The following is a 24,324-nucleotide window of genomic DNA, read 5'->3' on the forward strand; positions in this document are numbered from 1 at the left end:
CCAGAAACTCAAAACTAAGATACCTTTTAACAGAAAAGAACTATATTGAAAGGAGGGCAATGTAGAACTTTATTTTCCAGCAGGACCAACACAAAAGTGTTCCAAAATTTAGTTTACCTTTACCAACCGAAAAAAGAAAAAGATTTTCTAGTTGATAACCTCGACCAGGTAATAAGAAATCCCTCAACATAAAACAAATTCTCGAAATGGCATTAACACAACAAAGCCAACACGGGTGCATTCGTTCCAAAGTTATCTACAGAAAAATCCAGGCAGCACAAGCGCTCTTCCCATCATTTTTCACTCCCATCATCTTCTCCTAGAATCACAGGTAATACAGATTCTCGGAGAGGGCCAAGTTCGGTTCCCGATGAATGCTCTGGCCCACCAGGAAAGCCAGTTTATGGGCGTACTGGCAGGGAGCAGGTACTCTAATCACGCCCTGAGGAGAAGACAAGTTACAGGGAACAGCTCATTCATCATTTCTGGGGACGGAAGCCTCAAGCATGTTATTTGCGGATTACGTGTTTCCAGAGAACAAATACTGTAGGAGCCTTTCGACTGCATGGTCCACATCTCCTTCAGTTATCATCTCAACAGGAACACACCCAGAATCCCTTTCGGGTCTCCTCTCACACACGGAAGAAGATAAAAGCTAGGAATGCTTTTGTCTACAAGCACCAACTTGCCTTCTGTCTGCTGAGACCTTACCAAGACTAAGGAGCAGGCAAAAGGACCTGGGGCTGATCCCCAAGAGCCACTAGGGGCCATGCCAGTCCCCCAAAAGGAAAGCCAATGGGGGCCAGAAGGCGTTTTAGTTTATTTGCTGAGCCTTGCGCTCTAGGGTCAACTCCAAAACAACATATTTTTTTAAAGAGTCAAACTGTAGGGCTGAAATAACGTTTTTAAAAAAATACAGGCAGCTTATTGGAATTTTGCATGGCCTGTATGTATGCCATTCCGCAAATTAAATCCTTGGGTGAGGTTTCTGTGCAAAAGCAGTCAACAGGCAGATGAAGTCCCCCCCCCCCCCCACTTTTACTGGCTGCATCCAAAGCCCTCTTCCAAACAAGCATGGCTTTCAAAATCCTCTAGACTCAAAAGGTTCAAGCCACTGCTTCCAATTCCAATCTGGCGGGCTTGTTGAAGCCACAGTTTGCCAGTTCAAATGCAACAGGAAACACTGGTTTGGTTCTGGCTGGAAAATAGCCCACAGGGAGAAGCGCTCACGCCTAGGCTTTGAAGGACCATCTAAGCAAGAAGAAGGTCGCTTACTTACTGGCCAGTTGTAGTACATGTGGCAGAGCTTGTAGGTCAACCGCTGCATGTGGTCGGGCTTCAGGCCACTGTTGTCATAGATGACATTGTAGTGAGTTGGCGAGACAGTGCCATTTCTCACAGACTGGCTCACAATGAAGAAGTCGTACCTGTAAGAGGAAATGCAGGAATGTAAACTCAGCCCCTCCCCTTAGGCAACTGGACTGTGGCTAACTGGATGATGCCCTATCCCCAAAATTCCCCTGGCCCAATTAAGGCAAAGGGAGTTAAGCCTGGCCTGGGCCCAGCATACCGAGGAACGGCTTCTGCCTGCTGTGTGGCTGCCTGACACAAGAGCTACACTCACAGCCTTGGGGGCTCTTCCTGTTGTCGGAGGCCTTCGTATTGTTTTCTTGCCACACAAATGCTCTAATCCCCTAATCTGGCCCCTACTAGATCCAGGACTTTGCAGGCTTTGCGCACGGCGCCTGCAACTCGGTCCCACCATGGCTTTCGTGCAGAGGCACGGCTGTTACAAGAGCCGGGGAACTTCGCAGCCTTCCTTCTCCAAGAAAAGGAAGCTCCTTAAAAGGCACAGGTAGATGGCCCCAAAGCTCACACTCAAATGTGTTCTGGTCAGGCTATAATGGGTGGGGTAGCAAAGGGATAAAGACCCAGTTGGGTGAAGGAAGAAAACAAAGCTAATGTCCTTCCTCGTCAGCAGGCAGGATCAGAAATTCAGCAGGGAGTTTGCACGCAGGTTGTAAGCAAAGCTAATGCGAAGGCTCGTGCTGCTTACCAAGGGTGAGAGGGGGGATTCTGCATACAGTCACCTTTGCCCGCTGGAAAAGCGGCTGTTCCTCTTAAAAAGAGCACCCCAACAGCACTACAGTAGGACTGCGCTATCCGCAGAGTTCGTTTGCATGCCCCACCCACCGAGGCTGGGAAATGCAGGTTTCGTGAAGACTATGCGTAGCACTAGGTGCCTGTTCTGGAAAATACACTGGGGAAATACATACAAATATGTGCTTCTGGGTTTTTTAATTTACAGTGGTGCCTCGACTTACGAACTTAATTGGTTCTGGAACTCTGGTCGTAACTTGAAATGGTCGTAATCAAAGCACCATTTCCCACAGGAATGTACTGAAATGCAATTAATCCGTTCCGGCCAAAGAGAAAAATCGCAATCAATCAATCAATTTAAAAAAACCACTGCAAGGCCCATCAGAAACGTGACAAATCCATTCTGGCCCAATAGAGAGAGAGAGAGAGAAAAAAGCAAAAAGCAAACAACCGTGCAAGACCCATCACAGCACAGAAACATAATCCCACCACCCAGCCCAAAACCACACTGCAAAACCCACCCACAATAGTTTTTAAAAAGTAGAAAGCAGCACCTTGCCAGGCTGTCCAAAGCCTCCTTCGATCCCACACTAACTGCTGGGGTGAAAGTGCTACAAAGAAGCAGCTTTTTCACCACCAACGGTTAGCAATTTGAATTCCCCGCTTTTTTCTGTTCATAACTGGAAGCTCCGGCCGCAAGTCGAAGCAAAATTTTGCAGCCGGAGCTGGTCGTAACTCGAAATGGTCGTATGTTGTGACGTTCGTAAGTCAAGGCACCGCTGTACCATTTTAAGGCAGTGGATAAGTGAATCAGCAGATACTGATCCCACGGATAGAAGAGTCCTAATGTACTTTTAAGAAGTTGTTCAGTCCTGCTTATTTTTCATGCTGCTGTGCTTCCACCCTAGAACCTCCTATTTATCTTTTGTTTGCACAAGGTATAGATATATTTACATTTGTAACTCACCACTCAGGACGGGTGACTTCAGTATCAATGACTGTGCCTGGGGGCGGATTCTGGAGTCTTCCACCAATGTCAGCAAAGAATCTGTTATTCAGACGCTTTTTAACCACAATCACGGTGAGCTTAGGGCTTGAGAAGATCACAGGAGAAGTTTAGTGTCAGAACTGCTATGACAGACAAGATCTTATCACTACTCTGCCAAAGCTTTAAAATGCTTCTGTGGGATTTATGTTATCGGCTTCTGCCACTTCGAGCCATCAGGGTGGTGAAGTGTTAAGAACTTAAAAGAAATTGGCAATTCCAGAAAGCAGAATGATGTCTAGACGTTCTAAACCAATGCCCAGTTTTACTTGTTCCTGCAAGATTAGGAACCACAAAGGACTGTCTTAGCCAGATTTCTACATAAAGCAGTACCAGGACTTCATCTGTCCAATAATTCTTTACTTAGAATAGTCCCACCCTCTGGACGCTTTTAAAAGTTGAGTAGCATCACGCTTGCCCACAAAGATAAGCGGTTAGGAGACTCTTCACCACCTTAACATTGTACATGAGCCACAGTGCTTCCAACAGCTTCATCTCCACCACACACTCAGAAGACTCGCCTCTTGAGGTATCAATGACAACAATCTATCTGCTTCAATGATGGAGAAGTTATTAGGTCAAGCTATCTCTCTTCGAGTCAAGGCGCACTGCCATGGAGTAATGTCAGCTTACAGACTCACTTATAATCTTTCCCAACCGATTTCAGGCAGTCCAAGAATTGAGGGACTTCAAAGTCAACCAAAGTTTTCAGCTGACCATCTCCAACTCCATCACGGTAGACGATTATCCGACTCGGCAAGTGGTGGTTGTTTGTATGCCAAGTCCTTAAAGCAGCTTTATGAGAAAAGACCAGCAAACCAATTAGTAATACTTTAAAAAAAAGATCCCCTTTATGTATCCGAGACTTTTTGTTCACCAGCACCGGAATGCCTAGACCAGTGATGGTGAACCTTTTTGAGCCCGAGTACCCAAACTGCAACACAAAATCAACTGCCAATACAGTTGTACCTCGTGGACCACTGCACCAGCAGAGGGGAGTGCCAAAATCGGGGATTGGAGGACGGGGACACCCACCCAAAGGACCTCCGTCCTGCCCAGACTCAGCCTCAGTCCATTCACCTGCATCGACTGCTGAACAGCCCCCAGGCAGCGCTCAAGGGACAAAACAGCATCCACTGTTGTTGGAAAAAAGGAGATGTAGAGCTGAGTATCATCAGCGTACCGATGACACGAAGCCCCACATCCCGATGACTCCTCCCAGCTGCCTCATATAGATGTTAAACAGCATTGGAGAGATAATCCCACAATTGAGGCTCCACGGGGCCGAGAAACTCTCTCCAATCTGCACTCTCTGGGGATGGTCCTCCAAGAAAGAACGGAGCCAGGCCACCGATTCCCAATTCAGAGAGCCTCCCCAGGAGAATACCATGGCCGATGGTATTACAAGGTGGCTGAGATATCGAGGAGGACCACAGCAGACACATTTTGCCCTCGTCGGCCTCCCTCAATAGATCATCAAGCAGGGCGACCAATGCGGTTTCTGTGACATGGCACGACCTGAAGCCCAACTGGAACGGATCCAGGGCATTGCTTTCACCCAGAAGAGCCTGCAGCTGATTGGCCACCACCCTCTCAACTAACTTGCTGAGGAAAGAAACATCGGCGATGGGCCTATAATTACCAATATTGTCCACCGCCAAGCTCAGTTTCTTCCTTTTTATAAATCCATTTCTGACAGACTGCCGCCTTTCAAGTTTCAAGCCCCTACACCCTTCCCCTCAACTGGTCTGCTTTACTTCTCTCCAGCTGTGGCGCTCTGAGTCAGGAGAGGCCATGTTTACCAAGAGCTCTGGCTTATTGTTCCCATGGGATCTCCCTGCCAACAGGAAGGACAGAACCACCAGAATGCAGCAAGCAGTGAAAGCTTCATGTTGCAGCCAAACCAGCACAGGTTGGCTCGCGTTTCTCCATGAACCAACCCTGGTTTGTGACAGATTTGGGGATGGCAAAAACAGAAGTTTCCGTTCAGACATGACGTAGTAACTGAGCTTCGGCTGCCTGGAAAAGGAAACGATACCTCCTATATGCCTGAAGCCAGAAGGCTGCTGATCATTTCTCCCACTGAAGGCAATGGAATTCCCATGTCATTCCCGTTGGCCCAATTAGCGCCAATTTAGAGAAATCACTCTGAAACTCAATTTCTACTAGCTGAACTGCTTCAACGTAGACATGGGTAGCTTACACTGCTCTGAAGACATTAAGCCTGCAAGATTCTCATGTCATATTTGCAATGAGAAAGAAACACAGGTCTCATATTGAGAGACCGTTTTAAAATGGTGACACAAATGAAAAGTAGAATGTTTAACATACGAGATTAATGTCTAGCTTACCCTTTAGTTCCAATACCGTAACTAAGCACAGGATAGAACCCAAAAACAGAACACAGAAAATCTGGCGTGCTAATACAGTATTACCTTGTAAGCACACTTTCAGTCCATCTACAAGTTCTTGTCCCACGTCCTGGAGAACACAGCGTGAATACCAACTGTTGACAAGAAGCAAGAATGCTTTCGCTTAGAAACCTCTTTTCTCAAGGTGACACATGTCTGCTGTACAACAACAACCGCACACACCAGGACTGCAGTATCTGCAGGGCATCGGTTCCCAGCATCCCCACGGATGCCAAAAAATGCAGAAGTATCAGAAACTATACACTGCATGGTCTCTGGCTCCCTCAGTTCTGGTAAGCCCGCCCTGGAAATATGTAGAGAGCGAGAGAGAGAGAGTGTGTGTGTGTGTGTATTTTCAGCCAGTGTATAAGTGAAACAGTGGATAGTGATCTCACAGACAGGGGACTCCTACTGCATTTCCATTTTAAGAAAATGGCAAATCCACAAGAGGCCTCGTATGAAATATGTGTGCCTTTGAATCAGATTTTAAACACTACCCTCTGAAAAAAAAAAAAAACACTATTAAAAACTTCCAAGTTCTTACCGTGTCATTCCTTGATTTATGCTGGCAACAAATCCTGCAATGGACTTCCGGCCAGTCGTAGTGTCATGGTAACAGTCAATTCCCACGATCATGAGTCCTTTCAACTTGAATGCATTACAGAAACAAAAAGCAAGTTTCAAAGTCCAAAAAACAAACTTTCCAATTTTCACTTTACAAATCCAAAATGAGTTTTCCCATCCGTGTAAAAATCATGTCTTGCAATCAAAACATTATGTTTTAACATCAGCAAACCTGTAACTCATTGTCAACAGGTAAGATCAGTCAGTATTACATATTGGATTTGCCATCCAGGATATGTATGCAAATTTGTCCTGTTCCTCATTATATTTTCTTTCCATTTTTTTTTCCAGGGGGAGGGTTAATCCCGCACTGGGTGCCGAAAAACACAGAAATACTGAATGTTATACATTGCGAGTCTCTGGCTCCCTCTAATGGCCAGTTCTGGTAAACATTCTGAAAATATATATATACATATTTCTGAAGCTTTTAATTTATTTTTCTTTTTTAAAATTTATTTCAGGCAGTAGGTAAGTTAATCAGCAGATACTGATCCTGTGGATTAGGGAGGTCTTAATGTATCTTAAAATGTCTTACGGTTAAGAGACACAGATCAATCTTCACATCAACACAATGTAACCTGCCTTACAGAAAACTCTCTTTCACATGCGTGCAAGTCTTTGTAATGGCAAGGAATTAATACCTTGCGCAAACAGCAGGACATCTCAATGGCGAATAGAAATGTTTGTCTTCAAGAAAATGACTATTGGGGAGGGGAAATAAACTAATGACATTTTAATACAACTATTATCCAAGCCAGTCATCTTTTGCATAGTTCTTTTAAATAATATTTTATATTATTACGGGCACTGGCAATACACCTCAACCCATTATGATATTCTTCTGTAGTTATTTAGCTGGTATGTGGACTAGGACAAGTCAGGGTTTCAAGAAATAATTCTGCAGACGCAAAGCAGCATTCTGCAGAGTGAATGCTATCAAATAAAAAACACTACCGTCTACAATTAAGTGCTTACAGGAAAGCCAACTACGTCAAGACAGACTTTTTCAAGCCCCCATATAATTCCCAACCCAGCTTTAGTGAGCCTCCTTGTCAAGGCAAAAAATAGATAGGGCATGGCTGCAGGTGTGTCACCCACCTTCTCATGTGAAAGGAACAGCTCTTGTGCCAATTGCACACACACACATGGGGGTGTGTTGGTGTCTCCTCATTTGTAACCTCGGAAGGAGCACTTGTAGTGGCATAAAGACTAAGAGTTTGCTAACAGCTCACCACAGTCAGTACTGACATGAGAGTGCCACCCAATGAACGAGAGGAAGCCAAAGGAAGAACAGCACAACTTACGGGTATCTCCACACTCCAAAGCTCTCCGCCCATCTTGCAGTTCATCTGCAGAGCGATTTTGGTGGCGATGGCCATCACCGTCTGGGGCTTGCTTAAGGTGCGAGCCAACACACACTGGCTGGGAATTGGGCATTCGACGCACAAAAATTTCTTGATTGCGTCGTACTTGTCTTTACGGTTACTCGACAGGAGACAAACCACCTGGAAGAAAGAAAAACCTTTCAAGTTTACCAAGGACGGGACCCAAATGTGTCAGTCGTGGGTGCTCCCCTCAGCTTGCTTCAGCCGGTTCTGTTTTAGACTCTGTACAGTCTACGCCCTGCAGGACAATCCCACAAGAACAGACCAAAGTTCGAAAATGAGACCATTCCCAGCTACCTGACCATCCCAGGACTTCATTCCAGTCACAGACTCTGAAGGAATCACCTATTCCCAGCCATTGGTGTGACTACACTTTGAAAACCACAACTTCTGTGCTTTAATAAATGTTACCATCTTTACTTTCAGAGTTGTAACATATAGTAGGGCCCACTACCCATGGGATCAGTATCCACTGAATATCAACTGCCTGAAAATACTAAATAAAAAACCCCTCAGAAGTACTTATACAGTGGTGTCTTGCATTACGACGTTAATTCGTTCCAGCGAAATCGCTGTAGAACGAAAACGTCGTAATGCAAAAATAAAAAGCCCATTGAAACGCACTGAAACCCCTTCAATGCGTTCCAATGGGCTGGAAACTCACTGTCCAGCAAAGATCCTCCATAGGGCGGCCATTTTCAGTGCCTGTGCAGCGAGGAATCCGTCCCAGAAAACAACGGGGAGCCATTTTATTTACCCGGCGGCCATTTTGAAACCACCGATCAGTTGGAGGGAAATCGTCGTTTTGCGAAGAATCGGTTCCCAAAGCAGGGAACCGATCATCGCAAGGCGAAAAAACCCTATTCAGACCATTGTTTTGCGATCGCAATAAGATCATAATGCAGTTTCGTCGTAAGGGGGGGCCATCGTAATGCGAGGCACCACTGTATGTATTTCCAGGGTGTATTTACCAGAACTACCCACTAAAGGGAGTCAGAGACCACATAATGTATAGTTTTATACTTCCACTTTTTTGGCATCCACAGGTATGTTTCTGGGGGGGGGTGGATCTAATCCCCAAAGATATTGCAGTCCTACTGTATTTACATATTAATCTTTCCTTTCAATGAGTTGAAACTTGTAATCACAAGATAATGACACGGGAAGATGGGTACTCACCCTACTCCAGAGCACTACTGAATTTCAACAGGTTGGTTTGGGATCCCTCTCAGGCTGCAAGTACTTTCTGTTACAACCAACCCACCTAAGCGATCAAGTTTGAGAACCAGCGACATTGGGAACATGCCTAAGAGCTGGAGCCCTCAAGTCCCTGCAGGTTGTCAGCCTTGTCAGTTGCTCATCCCACAGGAGTGGCAGTGAAGGGAGGAGAAGAGTATGGAAAACCAAGGCAAAGTCTAGGAAGAGACAGAGAGGAAGGGAACCTATCCGGGGAAAGGCAGAGGAAGAAGAATGGAAAGGACCTAAAAGGACCGCCATAATTCAGTCTATAATAAAGCTTATGGTATTCTGTCCTACGGCTTTCAGGGGCAGTGATGGGATGACCCCCATTTTCAGGATGGTTCCTTCCCACAGCTTAATACGTACCATCTGTGTGTCTGAGGTAATCTTTTGCTTTAGGGTTTTCAAGTAGCCTTCTGTTCTGTCTTCTGTTTCAACCCTAAAAACAAAAGCCACACAGTTGGCTGCCTTTTATACAGCCCCCTTTCCAATATACAAAACTCAAGATTAAAGGGTAAGGTAAGGAACATGGGGCTATCCACTTCTACCTGAGCAAAACATGGGAAATGATAAGAGCTTTGGTCCAAACTGCATAACTCTGACCTGAGTGATACATTCCTATTAAGCCCAGTAATATTTCTATAAATATGACAGCGCTATAAGACAAGAATTCTTGGCTGTCCTAGCTACGGCACATTGAACTGCCTAAAAAAATCCATTCATTGAAAGAAATGAGAAGCAGAAATTTTATCTGCTACTTTACCTACACAAGCTGATAATGCAGCCTCATCTCTGCACTACTTACATTATGGCTTTGTTCATTTGTATGCCCATGGCGGGAGTCACCTTGAATAGATTTTGGACCAGGGCATTAGCAGCGTCATAATTGCGACGAGTGTATATCAACAGCCAGTTGTTTAGTGGCTTCACGCTAATGAGACTGGCTCCCCTGGTTTCTCTAGACCAGTCGGCAAGTTGTGGGTTGTAGTCAAACTGGAAGTAAGAAAAGTCCAATATAAGCATCTAGCAAGACTACATGGCAGCTTTCAACACTGCTCCTGCAACACCTTTCCTTATTGCAGAAGGTCAACGCACTTAGCTGCTTACCGTTTTCCCCCCTTGATGGATCCTTTCTGATTGAACAACTCGTCCCGAGAAGGAAAGCAAATTGGGCTCAAACCTTAAACCCCAGTCACGAAGTTCCTTCTGAACGTTATCATCTCTGTTCCATGACATAGACAGAAGACAGTTAGCTTCTAGGCGAGGCTGGTAATCCAACCGACCACCTCCTCCCATCATTCTTATAACCAACTTGATGAACACAACAGGAACGCCCCTGACCCGCATCACGTACTTGTTAATGTACTCTATAAGCCTCCCAACTTCACGCACTCTTTGTTCTGGCGGAAGTCTTGTGTGAACAGACAGATCTTTCATGACATTGAAATCACTCCGCATCTTATCGGTTAGCCCTACAAAACACGGGAAGTGGTTTTACACCTAGAAAGCCAGACACCAAGTTAAAATGAATGAATGTCATTCCCGTTACCCCATCACTGACAAGACTCAGGGAGACTATTGAGAAAATCAGTTCCCCACACCCTCACACACCATATTCAAAGACTATACATAAAATTGAGGATTAAAAACATCCCAACATCTATTTCAATTTACAACACTGCTTTTCTACAGTGAACTGTGCCCACAGCAGCTTCCAAACATCACATCATTAACCATCATCAACCTCATGATCCTCATGGCTATTGCTAACTGCGTGGGTTGCTAAGAGTCCACATCAGATGGGCTTCCAGAAGCATAGAAATTTGCCTGTTTTATTTGCAAAAGGAAGATTTTCTAATCAATGCACTTTTCCCCTCCAGCTTAGAAGGGTGGCGAAAATGTCTGGAGGAGTGGGTTTTTTTTTTTTTTTTAAGAATTGATACATAGCACCATTCGATCATTCCACCTTCTCTGAAATTGGCTGTGACTAAATCTTCATTACACACCATCCTGCAGTAACCTATTTTTTCCCCTAGAACTTTAAAGTAAAGTCAACTAGCCAGGTGTCAGATTGAGATTATAAAACACAGATAAGCTTCATGATGTCACATCGCTTCCCTTGAAGTGTCAATAGATTTATTAAAAAACTATTTTGTCAAATTTTATTATTCCTACATTAGCTCTGATTGTAACAGCCACTGGCTGATTTTTAGCTTTTAAACTAATTTTAAACTATTTTTAAACTGTTGGTTGATTTCTAATTTAAAGATTAATCTTCTTTAAAAGCCATGTACTCAACCAAATTAGCCAACTAAGTATTTGCAGACCTCTTACAGGTTGTGTCAAGGGATTCTGTGGAATATGGAAACCTGCCTCAACAGTTCTGCCCCGTTCACTACTCTGCCCCACACGCTTCAGTGGAGCACCAGCCATGACAGGTGCAAGGCTTACAACTGTTTTCGCTGAACTCTTTAGGGAAGCATGTCATTGAGTGACTTGAGACCGTACTGACAGCTACAAAAGGAACTTCAAATCCCAATAAATTAAAGCAGAACTGCTCTTTTCCCATTCTTGCACAACGTACCTGTCAGATAGCAGAGTTCAGGAATAAGGACTATCGGCCCTTGAATGACACCTTTCGGGCCTCTCTTCTTTCTCGGCAGACTAATTAACACTGGCTGATTCAAATCAGTGATGTCCTGGCTATATTGCTGCATTAAAAAGCACACAATATCCTTCCAGAAGTCTCACAGCACACATGGTACCTATTTTACAAAATCTTAAAACTACAAAGGGTCTGACAGAGCTTCACGCAACAGAGGCCAGAAGGCTTTGCACTATCCTAGCTCTTTAAAAAGAAAAAGCTTCAAGCAGCTACTCAACTACTGGATGGACTGCAGGGTCATGCTTAGTGACTTAACATAAGAGCAGTGTTCAAAACAGAGCCATCAAAAAAGCAGCTACTCTGGAACGCAAGCTAATGTAGTGCCCAGCCTAGCATTATACCAAACCTGGAAATAAATGGTCACAAGAAACAGGAAAAACATTCCGTACAACACCACCATAGAGAGGAACCAGGAGCAGAGGGGGAACAACAGAATAAGGTGTTGCCGATACTTTTCAAAGTTCATGGCTTGCCCCCAGCACTGCCCCTGCTTCTGGTTCATCAGCAGACCCTGAAGCAGTGCAATGCAATTCTCTGTGCTAATAAAAGACAAATAAGGGCTTCAGGGGACCTTGGCTCTGCAGCAGAGCATCAACTCTGCCTTTGCCTTCAAAAGGAGCCAGGATGAATCCACAATCCTGGCACAACCCCTGCAATATTGACGTCAGTCAGTGCCAATAGGACAAGGCTATAAAACTTTTCCCAAACCCACTGAATGAATCTCGGGACAGGCGGGAACTTTCTGGAATTATACTGTGAATTTTTGTTCATGCCTCTCCAGCAGAGAGATTGCAAAAACAACCCATCATCCACATTTAGTCTCAGGACAGTATTTCAGTTTGCCTACAGGGCAGTGCATATAATATATAATGAACTTATTTCGGGGTGGTGGTGGTGGTGGTTGACACTGTCTTCATTCCCAGGGCATTTCTTTGACTGGTAGTTACCAGAGTACATAAAAATCAATGTTTTTTTCCAAATCAAATTGATTTAAATCATGGTTAGAGATGTGCACAACCCACTGGTTTGGGGGTTCCTGGCAGCTCTTTTACTGCCGCAACAAGAGTTTGGTGGTAAACAAAGCACTACGAACCCCAAACAGACTCTTGCACAGTGCGGGTGGCATACAAGTCAAATAAATAAATAAACAAACAAATAAACTGGCAGTCTGTGCCCATCTCTAACCATAATTTAAATTTTTAAAAATCCATTTTATAAGTTCAAGTCATCCCCCAAAATCCATTTTTTAAAAAACCACTTGGACCTAAATCAAAGCTACCCTGCTGGTTACTAAGCCTAATTAGAACAGAAAACAGAAGTCACCATTTTGTAGTACTCCACGAAGCTAATCTCAGAGCCATCTGCTTTCTTGAAGGTGTCTTTGGGGCTGGATTCCCAATCAATTTCATCAACCCGGTAGGTTTTGTTGTTATACCTGCCCAAATTTTGAAAGCGTCCCGTTAAAAGTGCCTTCCTCTCCGGTACATCCTTATCGATTTCAACACAAAACTATGAACTAACCCAAATGCTTCTGTATCAGCCAACTATCAAGCCGCAAGACACAATACAGTCGTGCCCCGCTTGACGATTACCCCGTTTAACGATGAATCCGCTTCACAATGATGTTTTTGCGATCGCAAAAGCGATCACAAAACTATGTTTGAATGGGTTTTTTTCACTTAGCAATGACCGGTTCCCTGCTTCGGGAACCGAATTTTCGCTAAACGATATTTTTCAACAGCCGACTGGCGGTTTTAAAAATGGCCGCCGGCTCTCAAAACGCCCCCCCCCAGCTGTTTTTAGGAGGCATTTTTCGCAAGACAGGCACCGGAAAATGGCCGCCCTATGGAGGATCTTCGATTTACGATGAGGTATTTCACCCATTAGAACGCATTAGCCTGTTTCTAATGCATTCTAATGGGCTTTTTAATTTTGCTTGACAGCGATTTCAATGGCTCGGATTATCCTCATCAAGCGAGGCACCACTGTATGCAGGTTTCAAAAAAACAGTGGCGGAATGCAGAACATGCCACCATGGAAGCAGCTCCCCAGCTGCTCAAACTATTATGGGGAGTCCCAAGACCCAGGGTCTCCTTTACTGAGGGCAACCGTCTGCACCATCTATGTGTGAATCAATCGTCACTTCACATCAGACAGCAATCGCCTCCAGCAAGACTGTGAAGGAACAATGCAAACCAAAGCAGTTACCTGGTAAGAATAATCAGGCCAATCAGTTCTTTAGCACATGTTTCTCTGAATCTCTCTTCTCCTATTTGTTCGTACATAGAGTACATGAAGTCCAGAACAGTTTCACTTCTCAGCACTTTGTGGCTCACGTCTGTACACAACATAATGCTCGTTTCATACTGCAGAATGGAAGTTGTAAACCCTGGCCAGATCATCAGCCTGTTAAAGGGTAGAGAAACACACTGTGTATGTTCCAATCATCAGCCGCTGTTTTTAAGGGAGTGTCTCTCCAAAAGAAACGTTACAGCAAGCAACTTGCACACAAAACGGGACGCTGGCTTCCCTCCGTGAAGGCCCATTCTGGTCTGCAGAGGAGGAGACCCCCAGGAATGGGTTCAACCCCTCCTTGGTCCAGTCCAGGCAGAAGGCGTGAACTTAAAAAGAGCCCCACAGCCTCTTCCCTAGCCTAGGCAGAGAGGAGGGGCACAACAGAAGTGGTAAAGCCAGTCACTGGCTGGCTGGATCTCAATCTCCCCTAAAACCTCATCCTTAATCTTGTTAACTAAAAAAATCTTCGTTAAAGCAGGGCACCCAAAACATTGCTGGCAGAACCCAAGTCTGGAAATAATGTAGACTACCCAAGTCTACACCTGTCCACTGGTCAACTTCACATCACACAAAACCTCAGGAAGCAAGATCACAGGGCTGGTGTGGTGACCCAGAGAATGAGGCACCTGCTACGCCCGCCCAATGGAACTAAGATCAGACACCAGGTGGGCAAGTGTGATGGATAAGGATTCAGGAGAACCGTGGACAGATTCACCCACTGAGGCAAATGGGAAAGGAAAACAACAGCAAAAAGCCCTCAAAGGAATATAAGGGAGAAGGTATAGGAAGAGTGAAGGCCTCTCTTTTTTTCCACCCGGGAGAAACAAGAAGAAAATGAGAAATTTGAAAGGCGCCGAAAGAGAAGACAGCGAGAAGTGATACCTTTTCTGGACAAAGGCAAGAGAAGAAAAAAGTTTCAAGGAGGTTGCAGAGCTGTTAAGAGGTGGTAAGTTTGCTCCTCTGCTTCAACTGGGCCAAGAAAGGGATGATCCCCCATTCCTTGATGGCTCCTTCCTGCAGACTGAGAATTAAGTATCCCACTCATCATTCCCTCTAAAAGTCTACTTCCCGTTAACATCAATTTGTTAAACAGTTCCGGACTCTTCTGAAACATACACACAAACCTTTGTTATTGAAGGCAAACTTACACCATCACTTGTATTTTTAATGCACTTGTTAAGAGCACAGATTGCGGAAATACTCCTCTGAAATGGTAAGTGAAAAACAACTCACTCCATGCATTTGGGAAATGCTCTACCATCTCTAGTCACTGCTCCTTATAAAGAGAGGTTCCACAAACATCTCTAACTGGGTGACTATATCAACAAAGCTACTATGTGCCCTTAGGATGCGTGTTACAATGTGCAAAGTCAGACACACATTCACACCTCCCAAGACAAAAGCTCCTCCGTACATAAAGATGAGAAGCTGAGGTGCAGAGCGGGCACTTGCTTCCAGTTCAGCCCTCATATGAACTGAACCCCAAAGGCCAGCACAACTGAGCCCAGAGCTTGGGTTTGGAATTGCCACCACCACTCACTGCTTTGAAGGAACACACTTCAGGACAAAGCTCCTTAAAATATAAATAGAGCAGGACCCCCTTATCCGGGGGATCAGTATCTGTTGACTCACTTGTCCAGTCTGAAAATATTAAACATATTAAAAGCAAAACCCTAGAAATATTTCCACTCTGTCATTACCAAAACTGACTAATAGAGGGAGCCAGGGACCATGTTATGCACAGTATTCACTAGAGCAGTGATGGCGAACCTATGGCACGCATGCCACAGCTGGCATGCGGTAAACCTTTTGAAGTGGCTGCAGCTGGGATTCCCTTTCTCTTCCTGTTTTGGGTCCCTTAATTTCCTGCCCGTCCCCATGATTCCCCCTTTAACTTCCTGCCCGCCCCGATTCCCTCTTTAACTTCCTGTCCGCCCCAATGATTCCCCCTTTAACTTCCTATCTGTCCCCATGATTCCCCTTTTAACTTCCTGTCCGTCCCCACGATTCCCCCTGAAACTGCCAGTTCTGGTTCTGGTCTTCCAGGCGCCACAGCAGCCACTGGTTTTTTTTTCACCACCCCCTCATTTTGGGCACTCGAGCCGAAAAAGGTTTGCCTCCACTCCACTAGAGGAATACATTTCTAGGTATCATCACCAGAACTAGCTACTAGAGGGAGCCAGAGGCCATAGTATGTACAACGTTTGCCATTAAAATACCGTTCACTATAATTCATGTTTTTCAGCATCCGTGGGGGCGCTTGGATGCTATCGCCTGCGGATACGGGAAGTCCTACTGTATACAATCAGGTGCTATCCAAACTGTGCATCTCACACACAGAAAGTATATTTTTGCCACTTAACCTGAATGTATGTTACAAGGCATACCACAATAAGTTGAACCTTATTCTATTACCTGTGTTTGGGAATGCTGATGGGGTCACTGGGGTTGTAGTAATTGCGCCCAATTTGCTGCAAACTCAACATTCTCAACAGTCTAAGAAAGAAAGAAAAACAGTGCAATAAATACACCATGCTACCAATGCATAAGCACAGTGGACGAATCATATCACAGTTCTGCTATAGGTTTCCAGGGAAACCCAAACATCAGCAGAGACGCCCCCCCCAAAACCAAGAGGGCTTCATATTCTTTATGGAAGTCTTCAGTGACCCCCCTTTCTGTAGCCCCACAGAGCTGGCAGGAGGGTCTTCCAACAGACAATTATTTTTCTCGCCCTCCTCATAATTTAAGAGCGATACCAAGTTGGTCCAGGACACCCTTCTTCATCCTGGACATAAGATTTTTAAAGTAAAGCACCCAGAAAATTCAATACACTTGGTTGGGGGGGGGAACAACCCTGGCTCTTAACCAAAGAAAACGAACACACATTTATTTGATTTGTATACCACCCCATTAGTGCACACACGACTCTGGGTGGTTTACAAGTTAAACTTACAAACCATTAGCTGCCAAGAACACAGCAGTCCCATTGCTAGCATTAATATATTTCACATAAATTTTGTATTTCAAAAGCCAACCTTCTAAAAATAATGTTGTAGAACTGCAAGCATGTAGGTGACGTAGGTGGTAGCTCGTTAGTTAAAGTGATTGTAATCTTCACAACCTGTCCCTGACGGTTCTGGCTCAGAACTTCAGTGACCTAAGAAAATTAATGGCATTTATACTGTTAAAAAGCACAAAGATTTGATGAGCACGAGATGTTTAAAGTTGCAGGAGCACGGGCCCAATCCCCTGGAGAGACAACATGCCACAACACTTAAGGGCTCGAACATCTTGAATCACAGAACGTAGGTGAAAGGACACAGCCTTAAGATTACAGTTCTGGAACACTGGCTTCTAAATGGCTGCCATGAGCCAGTAGTGAGGGATGATGGGATATGCATCCCAGGTACGTATGGAAGGTAGATTCTCACCTCCTTTAGAAATTCTGAATACAGTGTCTGCAGGATCAGTACACCTGGTCTCACTGATCCACTGCCCCCTAAAAATAAAATCCAGAAATGGACATTCCCAAGATGTATTACCAGGACTGGCCTCTAGATGGAACCAGAGACTATGGTCTATACAGGTGGCTTAATGAAAATGCACTCATGGCATATCCAATGGAAGTAGTTTCCAGTGAAATGGAGAAGCCGCAAGTTCAGGGGTGGGCAAAGGGGAAGCAGTAGTTTCCGGTTTCACAGAAGCCTCCCTTGCGAGGAGGAGGGCAAGAAACCAGTCCTTTTGCAAAACTGGGCCAGGTGCTCCCTCTCTCAACCATGCACGGCTTGGAACTGATCCCCCGCAGGTACTGTATGCCTACGGTAATCAAAAGCAATCCACAAACGCTTCAACTATTCCAGGGATCACTGGGGCAGATCTTCGGCCAGGCTGCTTCAGCAGAATTAGCACACAAACAATTTGTACCTTTTGTTCTAGTCGCTTTGGCAAAAATAGGATGGTCCCATCAAAGGCGTGTGTCTTCCCAATGAGGTCTTCATGCTGAAAAAGGAGAGCTGACCGAAGACGGCGGGCTTCCATTTGTGGACTGTAGTCTATGTGGTACTGATACAAGGCCCACTGAGGGCGTGATGTCAGCCGAAAATGGTTGGTGGTCAATCGTATTACAGAACCCGAAACACCTGATGCATATTAATAGACAGCATTTCAATACCTCTGCTGGAATGGGGAAGGCATTCCTGCAACTAGAATTACTCATGGAATTAACAGGGGACACGTGTTTTGACGTTTCCCTCCAACAGGGGTTTGATGGAGGCACCAACAACGGGTAGACTCCCTCTCCTCTACCAGAGCAACATCCTCTGGTCCATATCGCCACCTCCTGGTGAGATGCAGTAATGCAAACACAAAAGGAAAAGAACCAATCAAAAAAAAAAAAACCCATAGTCAACAAAACACCTTTCAACTCCTTGAGAAAAATACTCAACCCAAGATGAGCTCCGTTTGGTAGGAAAATCTGAGATTAAAAACTAGTTTCCACCCCACTGATATCCACAGAAGCAGTGTGGCTCTGGCCTTTTCTGTTTACACAGGAAAATGTTGTATCAGCAAAGGCCTGGCCTAGGGGACTCCACAGCATTTTAAATGAGAATATTCACATAAATTCCCTTTGTTTGGAGAAGCATGAGGGAAACTGCACCGCCTGTAAGGACCTGGTGCTTTATTTGCTGCTTTGCCCATAGGGATAGAAAGAAACTTGAAAATCTTTCTCCACCACAGAAAATAATACGAAACGAGGCTAAAGAGAAATCAATGCTTTTTAAAACGGGGGGGGGGGAGGGGGGCAGAAAAATCTGTCTGAGAAAATGATGCGTGACCAAAAACTAAGTGGAAAAAAGCCTGAGAGGTCAGTCTTGGGGAAGAACTGAATGAAGTTTAGCACCACCATGTCTAATGACCCCAACCACTGTGGAGAAATGTGGGAGTACCAACCTGTATTGGATGCCTCCCACACCTAATTGAGGACTCCCAATCAGAAGAGAGGATGAGAGGATTAAGTCAAGCTCTCTGCCTTCTCCCCAGTTCCTTAAGGTGGCTTGCCCTGCCAATAAGCTCCCTTGGTTCTCACTGGGCCTCCTCCCCACTGAGCACCTGGAAATCTAAACAGTGGTTTGGAAATGAAACAGGAGCAGCTAAATTTGAAAGAGATGCAATATTCTTATTTATTGGTGCTTTTTTTTTTTTTTTTTACAGATTAAGTTCTTTTTTAGGGAAGTTCACACACCCGTTTTGGAGTCTTTCACGTGCTCCATCAAATGGCGAGTATTGACCCCAAGGTCGTGGTAATCTCTGCGACGTCCGCCTCTCTCCCCCAGCGTCATTTCCTGAATGCCCACTGAAATCTGGAGTTCTGCAGCTGGCGGGGGGGAAAACAGGGGTGACTTACACTTCCTGATCATACAGCAGCAAAAGAAAAATGAGCAGATTATCATCACCGCTAAATAGAAGCCCCAAATTCCGTCAAGCTAGCTAGATGTACCACTGAATTGGCCTTCTCTTACACTGATAGCTCAGGGGTTTAGGTCTCTGGCTGCAGAGACAGAGGTTGGGAGTTCAATTCCCCTACTGAGCCTCCTGGGAGAAAAGCCAGCCTGTGTAGCCTTGGGCAAACTGCACAGTCCCAGGGCACCCCCCCCCCCAGAAGAAGGGAATAGGAAACCACTTCCTAGTATTCTCTATCTGGAAAATCCTGAAAAAAGTCACCCTAAATCAAAACTGACTTGATGGCACATGAGTATGACAAGACTTAACAATACGAATACCCTCCTTCCATAAAACAACACTCTCCTTCTGTAATACAAACAATGAAAATGCTTGAACAATAAATGCAAAGTCGCTTAGCTGCAATAACTTCAGAAAATAGAAAGGATTTGGCCTTTTTAGCAATGGGGCTGTCTTGCCTCACCCTTTGGCCTTGGCGCCACAGGCCCTCCTCTCTGACGCCCACGCCCCACTGGCTCTCCTGCTGACGGCTCTCCTTCAAGTATTGGGGGTTTCATAGCTCCATGACCAGCTGGTGTAACCTAGAAGATTTTGTAAAGATCAGCCAGGTAAAACACTGGAAATGGGAGAAATCATAAAGCCTCAGCAGAAACATTTTTTTCAGATTCAAGGGGCCTGCAAGCAAAAGAAAAGGCTCTTTAAAAATTAATTTGCCTTGCAGAATCATTAAGTGAAAAATGCAAGGCTGGAACAAAATCCCAGCTACTTTATGCCACTGCAAGTTTTAGACACAAGATTCAAATGCAGCATTAGCAATATTGCTTCTATTATGTTAAGAGTTTTAAAACAAGTAATGAAAAAGGGACGTGATGATGGAGAAGTATGTTGCAAATTATCATGCATCTTCCTGCAGCAGCTCTAATTTTCAAGTTCACCAAGCATACTACTTTTGGAACCCATCAGAAACGTCTTGGGGGGGAAATAAATGTTTGTTGTTTCTAAGCTGCAATAAAGCAGAACAAAGCAACCTGGTGTATAATTTGAAAATGTGATTTAAATGCACAAGTATGCCAGGGAGCAAAAAACTGATAAGTATTGTACTACTCTTCAATAAATCATTTAGCGGGATGGAACAAAATACAACTTAACAAAACTAAATTGAGGCAAAAGACAGCTACTGATGGTTAAATTCTGATATCTCAAATATTTATACAGGAAGCTTAAAAGCTGTTTGGTCTAAATATATTGCTCCAACTAGCTAGCTGTGGAAAAGTATTAAATGAATCTGAGGAACATAAGAAACTGAGTATGAGTCAACGCCACATTCAACTCTAAAGCTTTTAAAACTTACAGTAGTTGCTCCCACGGCAGGTGGACCAGTCTCCAGACTACGGGCTCTGCCCCTTGCTCTGGCTCTGGCTCGACCAGACATGGCTTCTGGTATAACCAAATATCTACGAAACAAAAACCACAAGACTTTTGACTTCCCCAACTTCCCTGAGATAAAAGTTAATCAAGAAATATTAAGCATCCAGCAGACTAAAAGCAATTCACCTTGGCTCAATTCCAACAACAGCACTTTTGAATGCAAAAAACACCTGGAAAACTAAGAACCAAAGGACTGACAACATTCTAGAAATCCCTGGACTGTCATTCACAAGCTGCATGGCAGTGCACACACCTAAGAGAAGCAGTTGGTTTATACTGTGCGGTTTGAACAGGATCCCCTGGCTTGTTCCACACATTACACCAGGGTCTGCTGTTACTCTGTGATACTTGGCTTGCCCTAAAATCTCCCATAGCAGTAAATTAGCAGATTTGGTTCCAAGGATGTCAATAGCATCTCCAAATCTAAATGAGCTCACCTTCTATGTAGCACTATTTTTAAAAATCGGATTTGCTGAAATGATTTAGTTGGTAGTAAATTATTTGCTCTTTCACATTGTTAGAAATGCTCTTTATACTGTAGTAGGTAAAATACTGAAATTTCATTTAAAGATGCAAGTTCTTACATTGCTACATACTTGACCACGTGTTAGACTAAAGTGAGCACTAAGAAACACAGAAGGCTGCAGTTTGCCTCTTCATTTTAAGCAATACAATTTCATCTTAAACACAACTTTTTCTATCGTATTTCTTCAAGTTTGCTTGTCTTAAGATCACCCAGAGCATCTCAATTTGTTAGGCAAAATCCAAAGAAACCTAACCAAAAATGACAAAAACATGTCCCATTTTAAAGATTATCTATTATATTTTAAACTTTAAGGAGCCACATTTTTGTCTTTTTGTTTGGTTGGTTGCTTTGATTTTGCCCAATGTGCTTGCACAGACGAACATGGGTACCTCGTCTAAAACTACAATTCATGTTTGTAGCCTAACCTTTACAGAACCCATGGAAAACACATAAAATTGTCAAAAACAACGAAGTCCATATAGAACCCATTTGGTTTCTTTTCACAAACCCTCTGGTCCCATTAAGACACAGCTAGAAGTCCCTCTGCGGTCTCTGAAGCTTGTGAAAAGGAGCCCAAGGCGGAAAGACATTTAGAAGTGAGCCCCACTGAACTGTGCAATAGATTTTTGGGATGACCCCCCCTCCCTTTGTTTGCCCAAGTATGGGATTCCTGTGCCCTAGTGACAACCATAGGTGAAATTGATAAATTTTACTTAGTTCACACAAAAGCAACTAGTCAGCAGCAGCAAGAAGTTACAGTTCTCCTGTAAACCTGCAAGCCACTTCTGCTCTTAATTCTCTTGGGGGCCCACGGTCAGTAGCAAATAAAGCAACACACTCCCAGGAGTACAGTATTTAGTATTTTCAGCCAGTGACTAAGTAAATCAGCAGATACTCGTGGCGCAGAGGTTAAAACTGCAGTACTGCAGCCTAAACTATGCTCACAACCAGGGGGTTCAATCCCAGGTAGGTGGCTCAAAGTTGACTCAGCCTTCTATCCTTCCAAGGTCGGTAAAATGACTAAACAACAGGGTGGATTATAAAAATCAATGATTTTTTTTTAAAAATCAAATTTATTTAAATCACCCTGGTTAGCTCTATCAAGCAGACCACAAACTAATTAAGTAAACACATAGCAATAAGCAATGTTTCATCTTACGAATGCAGTTATCCGCTTTAGTAACACTATAGCTTAATAAAAACATTATTTTTATTATTATCACCATCGTCATCCATACCTGAATTTAGAAACTTACAGTCTTAAGCCTCGTTTTTGCAAACGTGTGGCTGAAAAAAAGAGACCTGTGGTTTTGAAGCTCCCACAAATAACTTGCACCTTTTTTTTGTTTGGAGCACAAAAGGTGTTAACCTCAAACTGATCCTACAAAGGCCCACTGAATTCAAAGGAACTAACCTGCAAACAGACATACACAACAGATGTTATTTCTTTACATACGCTCCCGCCTATAGATCCATTTACCTGAGCAGAAACACTGGCTCGTTTAAAAAAAAAAAGGTATACTTATTTATATTCTTAATTATTTAATGCCCTACTTTAAATATAGTTTTATTTCTGTAAGTTTGGCAAGAGCAACAAAACAGCATTTCTTTAAAAAAATCAGCTATAAAACCCTACCAAATAATCCACTATTTTAGCAAGCAGTCAAAACAGCAGCTTTTAAAAACATGATAATAGTCCTCTTGACTCACAAACACAGGCATAAAAATGTATTTGTAGTACCATCTTATTTACAAGCACGGTCTGGGGAAAAACTCCTCATGGAATTACTTATTTGATCTTATTTTGTGCCCGATTGTTAAAAGCCACACTTCCTTGCCTTATATTAGATACCGGTATTTCCTACCTGTATCAGCACAAGATAATGATAAATCATCATTATAATTAATGATTAAAGTACTGTACAAGAATATTACCAGGAAAGGAAGCTAATTAAATATCATCCCAAATACAAAAACGAGTCCCTTCCCTGAGAAAAAAGGCAGCATAAATAGGCAATAAATTGTTGTAAGCCGCCCAGAGACCTTTGGGTAGAGTGGGCGCCACGTAAGTTAAATAAATAAATAAAGCAGCCACAGATGTAGGGATTCCACGTGTTCATCCCCTCTAAAGAGAAAAATATGTGCAAAACAAAAATACAGTAAGCATTTAGCTAAAACTTATACACAGATGGAGCTTTTAAAAGCGCTGCGTGCACAAAAATTAATATATTTTCCATATTAAAAATCATGGAAAGTCCGTGCGTGGCTTCGAGGGGGGAGAGAGCTTGATTTCAGGGCCGAAAAAAAATTAAAGGCGCTCTGCGCATGCTCAGAAGCACGGGACAGGCCGGGTGGGGGAGAAGCTTCGAAAAGGAGGCCGCCGCCACCACCCCGAGGAGGTGAAGCCAGTCAGCCGGCCAGCCGCCCTCCCTCACCCAGGCGAGGCCCCTTCGTCCCCTCCGGGTCGCTTCTCCACGGTCACGCCGCTGCGCCTCGCAGGCCTCCCCCCCCTTCCAGAGCAGAGCAGCCGCCGCCCCACGCGCACCCTCGACGCCTCACAGACGCCGAAGTGAGGAACAAGTCCGGCGGCCCCCGCCTTAACGGCTTCAGGCCGCCTCACGAGGAAGCGCGAGCGGATCCCTCCGAGGCACGTGGACGGCGCAAGCCCTGGGAGAACGCGGCGCGAGGGTCTCGTCACTCCACGCACGCGCGAGCCCCTGGTAAGCGTCCGCGGCGCGAGAGGAAAGCCGTTAGAAGGCCGGGACTATTTAAGCTTTCTACTCGACAGCCTCGTCGCGCGGTGGGCGTGGGGAGGGGGAAAAAAAAGGCGCGCTGCGCTCTGATTGGTCGGTTCGTCCCTCGTGATCTTCTCTCTCTCCCCCCCCTCCTGCTCGCCTTTTTCTCGGCCTTCTCTCGCGCCTTTTTTTTCTCCCCCGGAGTTTGTCGAAGATTTCCGAAGGGGAAACCCTGTGGGCGGGGAGGGAAGGAGCTGATTGTAGTCCACCTAGCGGGGAGGGGAGGGATTAAAAGCGTTTCCAGGGGCAACCCGAAAGTTACTGGCCGAAAGGTTCCGGAGTTTTTCGAAGCTTTATTTTCAAGAGAAATTACGTCAGAGCAACGTCGCAGTTTTCTACATCCATCCA

At 44.5% G+C, this 24,324-nt stretch overlaps 1 protein-coding gene across 1 annotated transcript; it reads right to left on the reverse strand.

Annotated features, from left to right (window-relative positions):
* Window positions 1-45: 45 nt before the first annotated feature.
* PIWIL1 (piwi like RNA-mediated gene silencing 1) lies at window positions 46-22,557 on the reverse strand. Its single transcript, XM_078381729.1, has 21 exons — window positions 22,420-22,557; window positions 20,579-20,681; window positions 19,691-19,808; window positions 19,010-19,141; window positions 17,692-17,906; window positions 16,803-16,924; window positions 16,180-16,260; window positions 13,678-13,875; window positions 12,793-12,904; window positions 11,389-11,515; window positions 10,159-10,276; window positions 9,912-10,026; window positions 9,610-9,797; window positions 9,171-9,243; window positions 7,485-7,685; window positions 6,101-6,204; window positions 5,581-5,651; window positions 3,787-3,940; window positions 3,068-3,193; window positions 1,280-1,427; window positions 46-442 (listed from the first exon to the last, which is right to left on the reverse strand). Exons 2-21 carry the CDS (start codon window positions 20,657-20,659, stop codon window positions 326-328), a joined length of 2,601 nt encoding a protein of 866 aa, XP_078237855.1. The 5' UTR covers window positions 20,660-20,681; window positions 22,420-22,557; the 3' UTR covers window positions 46-325.
* Window positions 22,558-24,324: the final 1,767 nt, after the last annotated feature.

This window comes from Pogona vitticeps, chromosome 14 (genome assembly GCF_051106095.1).
Source record: "Pogona vitticeps strain Pit_001003342236 chromosome 14, PviZW2.1, whole genome shotgun sequence".
Classification (NCBI taxonomy): Eukaryota; Metazoa; Chordata; class Lepidosauria; order Squamata; family Agamidae; genus Pogona; species Pogona vitticeps.

Excerpts from the sequence above, each read along its gene's own strand:
- PIWIL1 (XM_078381729.1), bottom strand. The coding sequence starts at position 20,659 with ATGTCTGGTCGAGCCAGAGCCAGAGCAAGGGGCAGAGCCCGTAGTCTG. Across the intron at positions 13,876-16,179 it reads ATCAGCATTCCCAAACACAG|GCTGATGATCTGGCCAGGGT; the intron begins GTAATAGAATAA and ends ACCCTTTAACAG. Across the intron at positions 10,277-11,388 it reads TGAACTCTGCTATCTGACAG|GGCTAACCGATAAGATGCGG; the intron begins GTACGTTGTGCA and ends CGTGTTTTGTAG.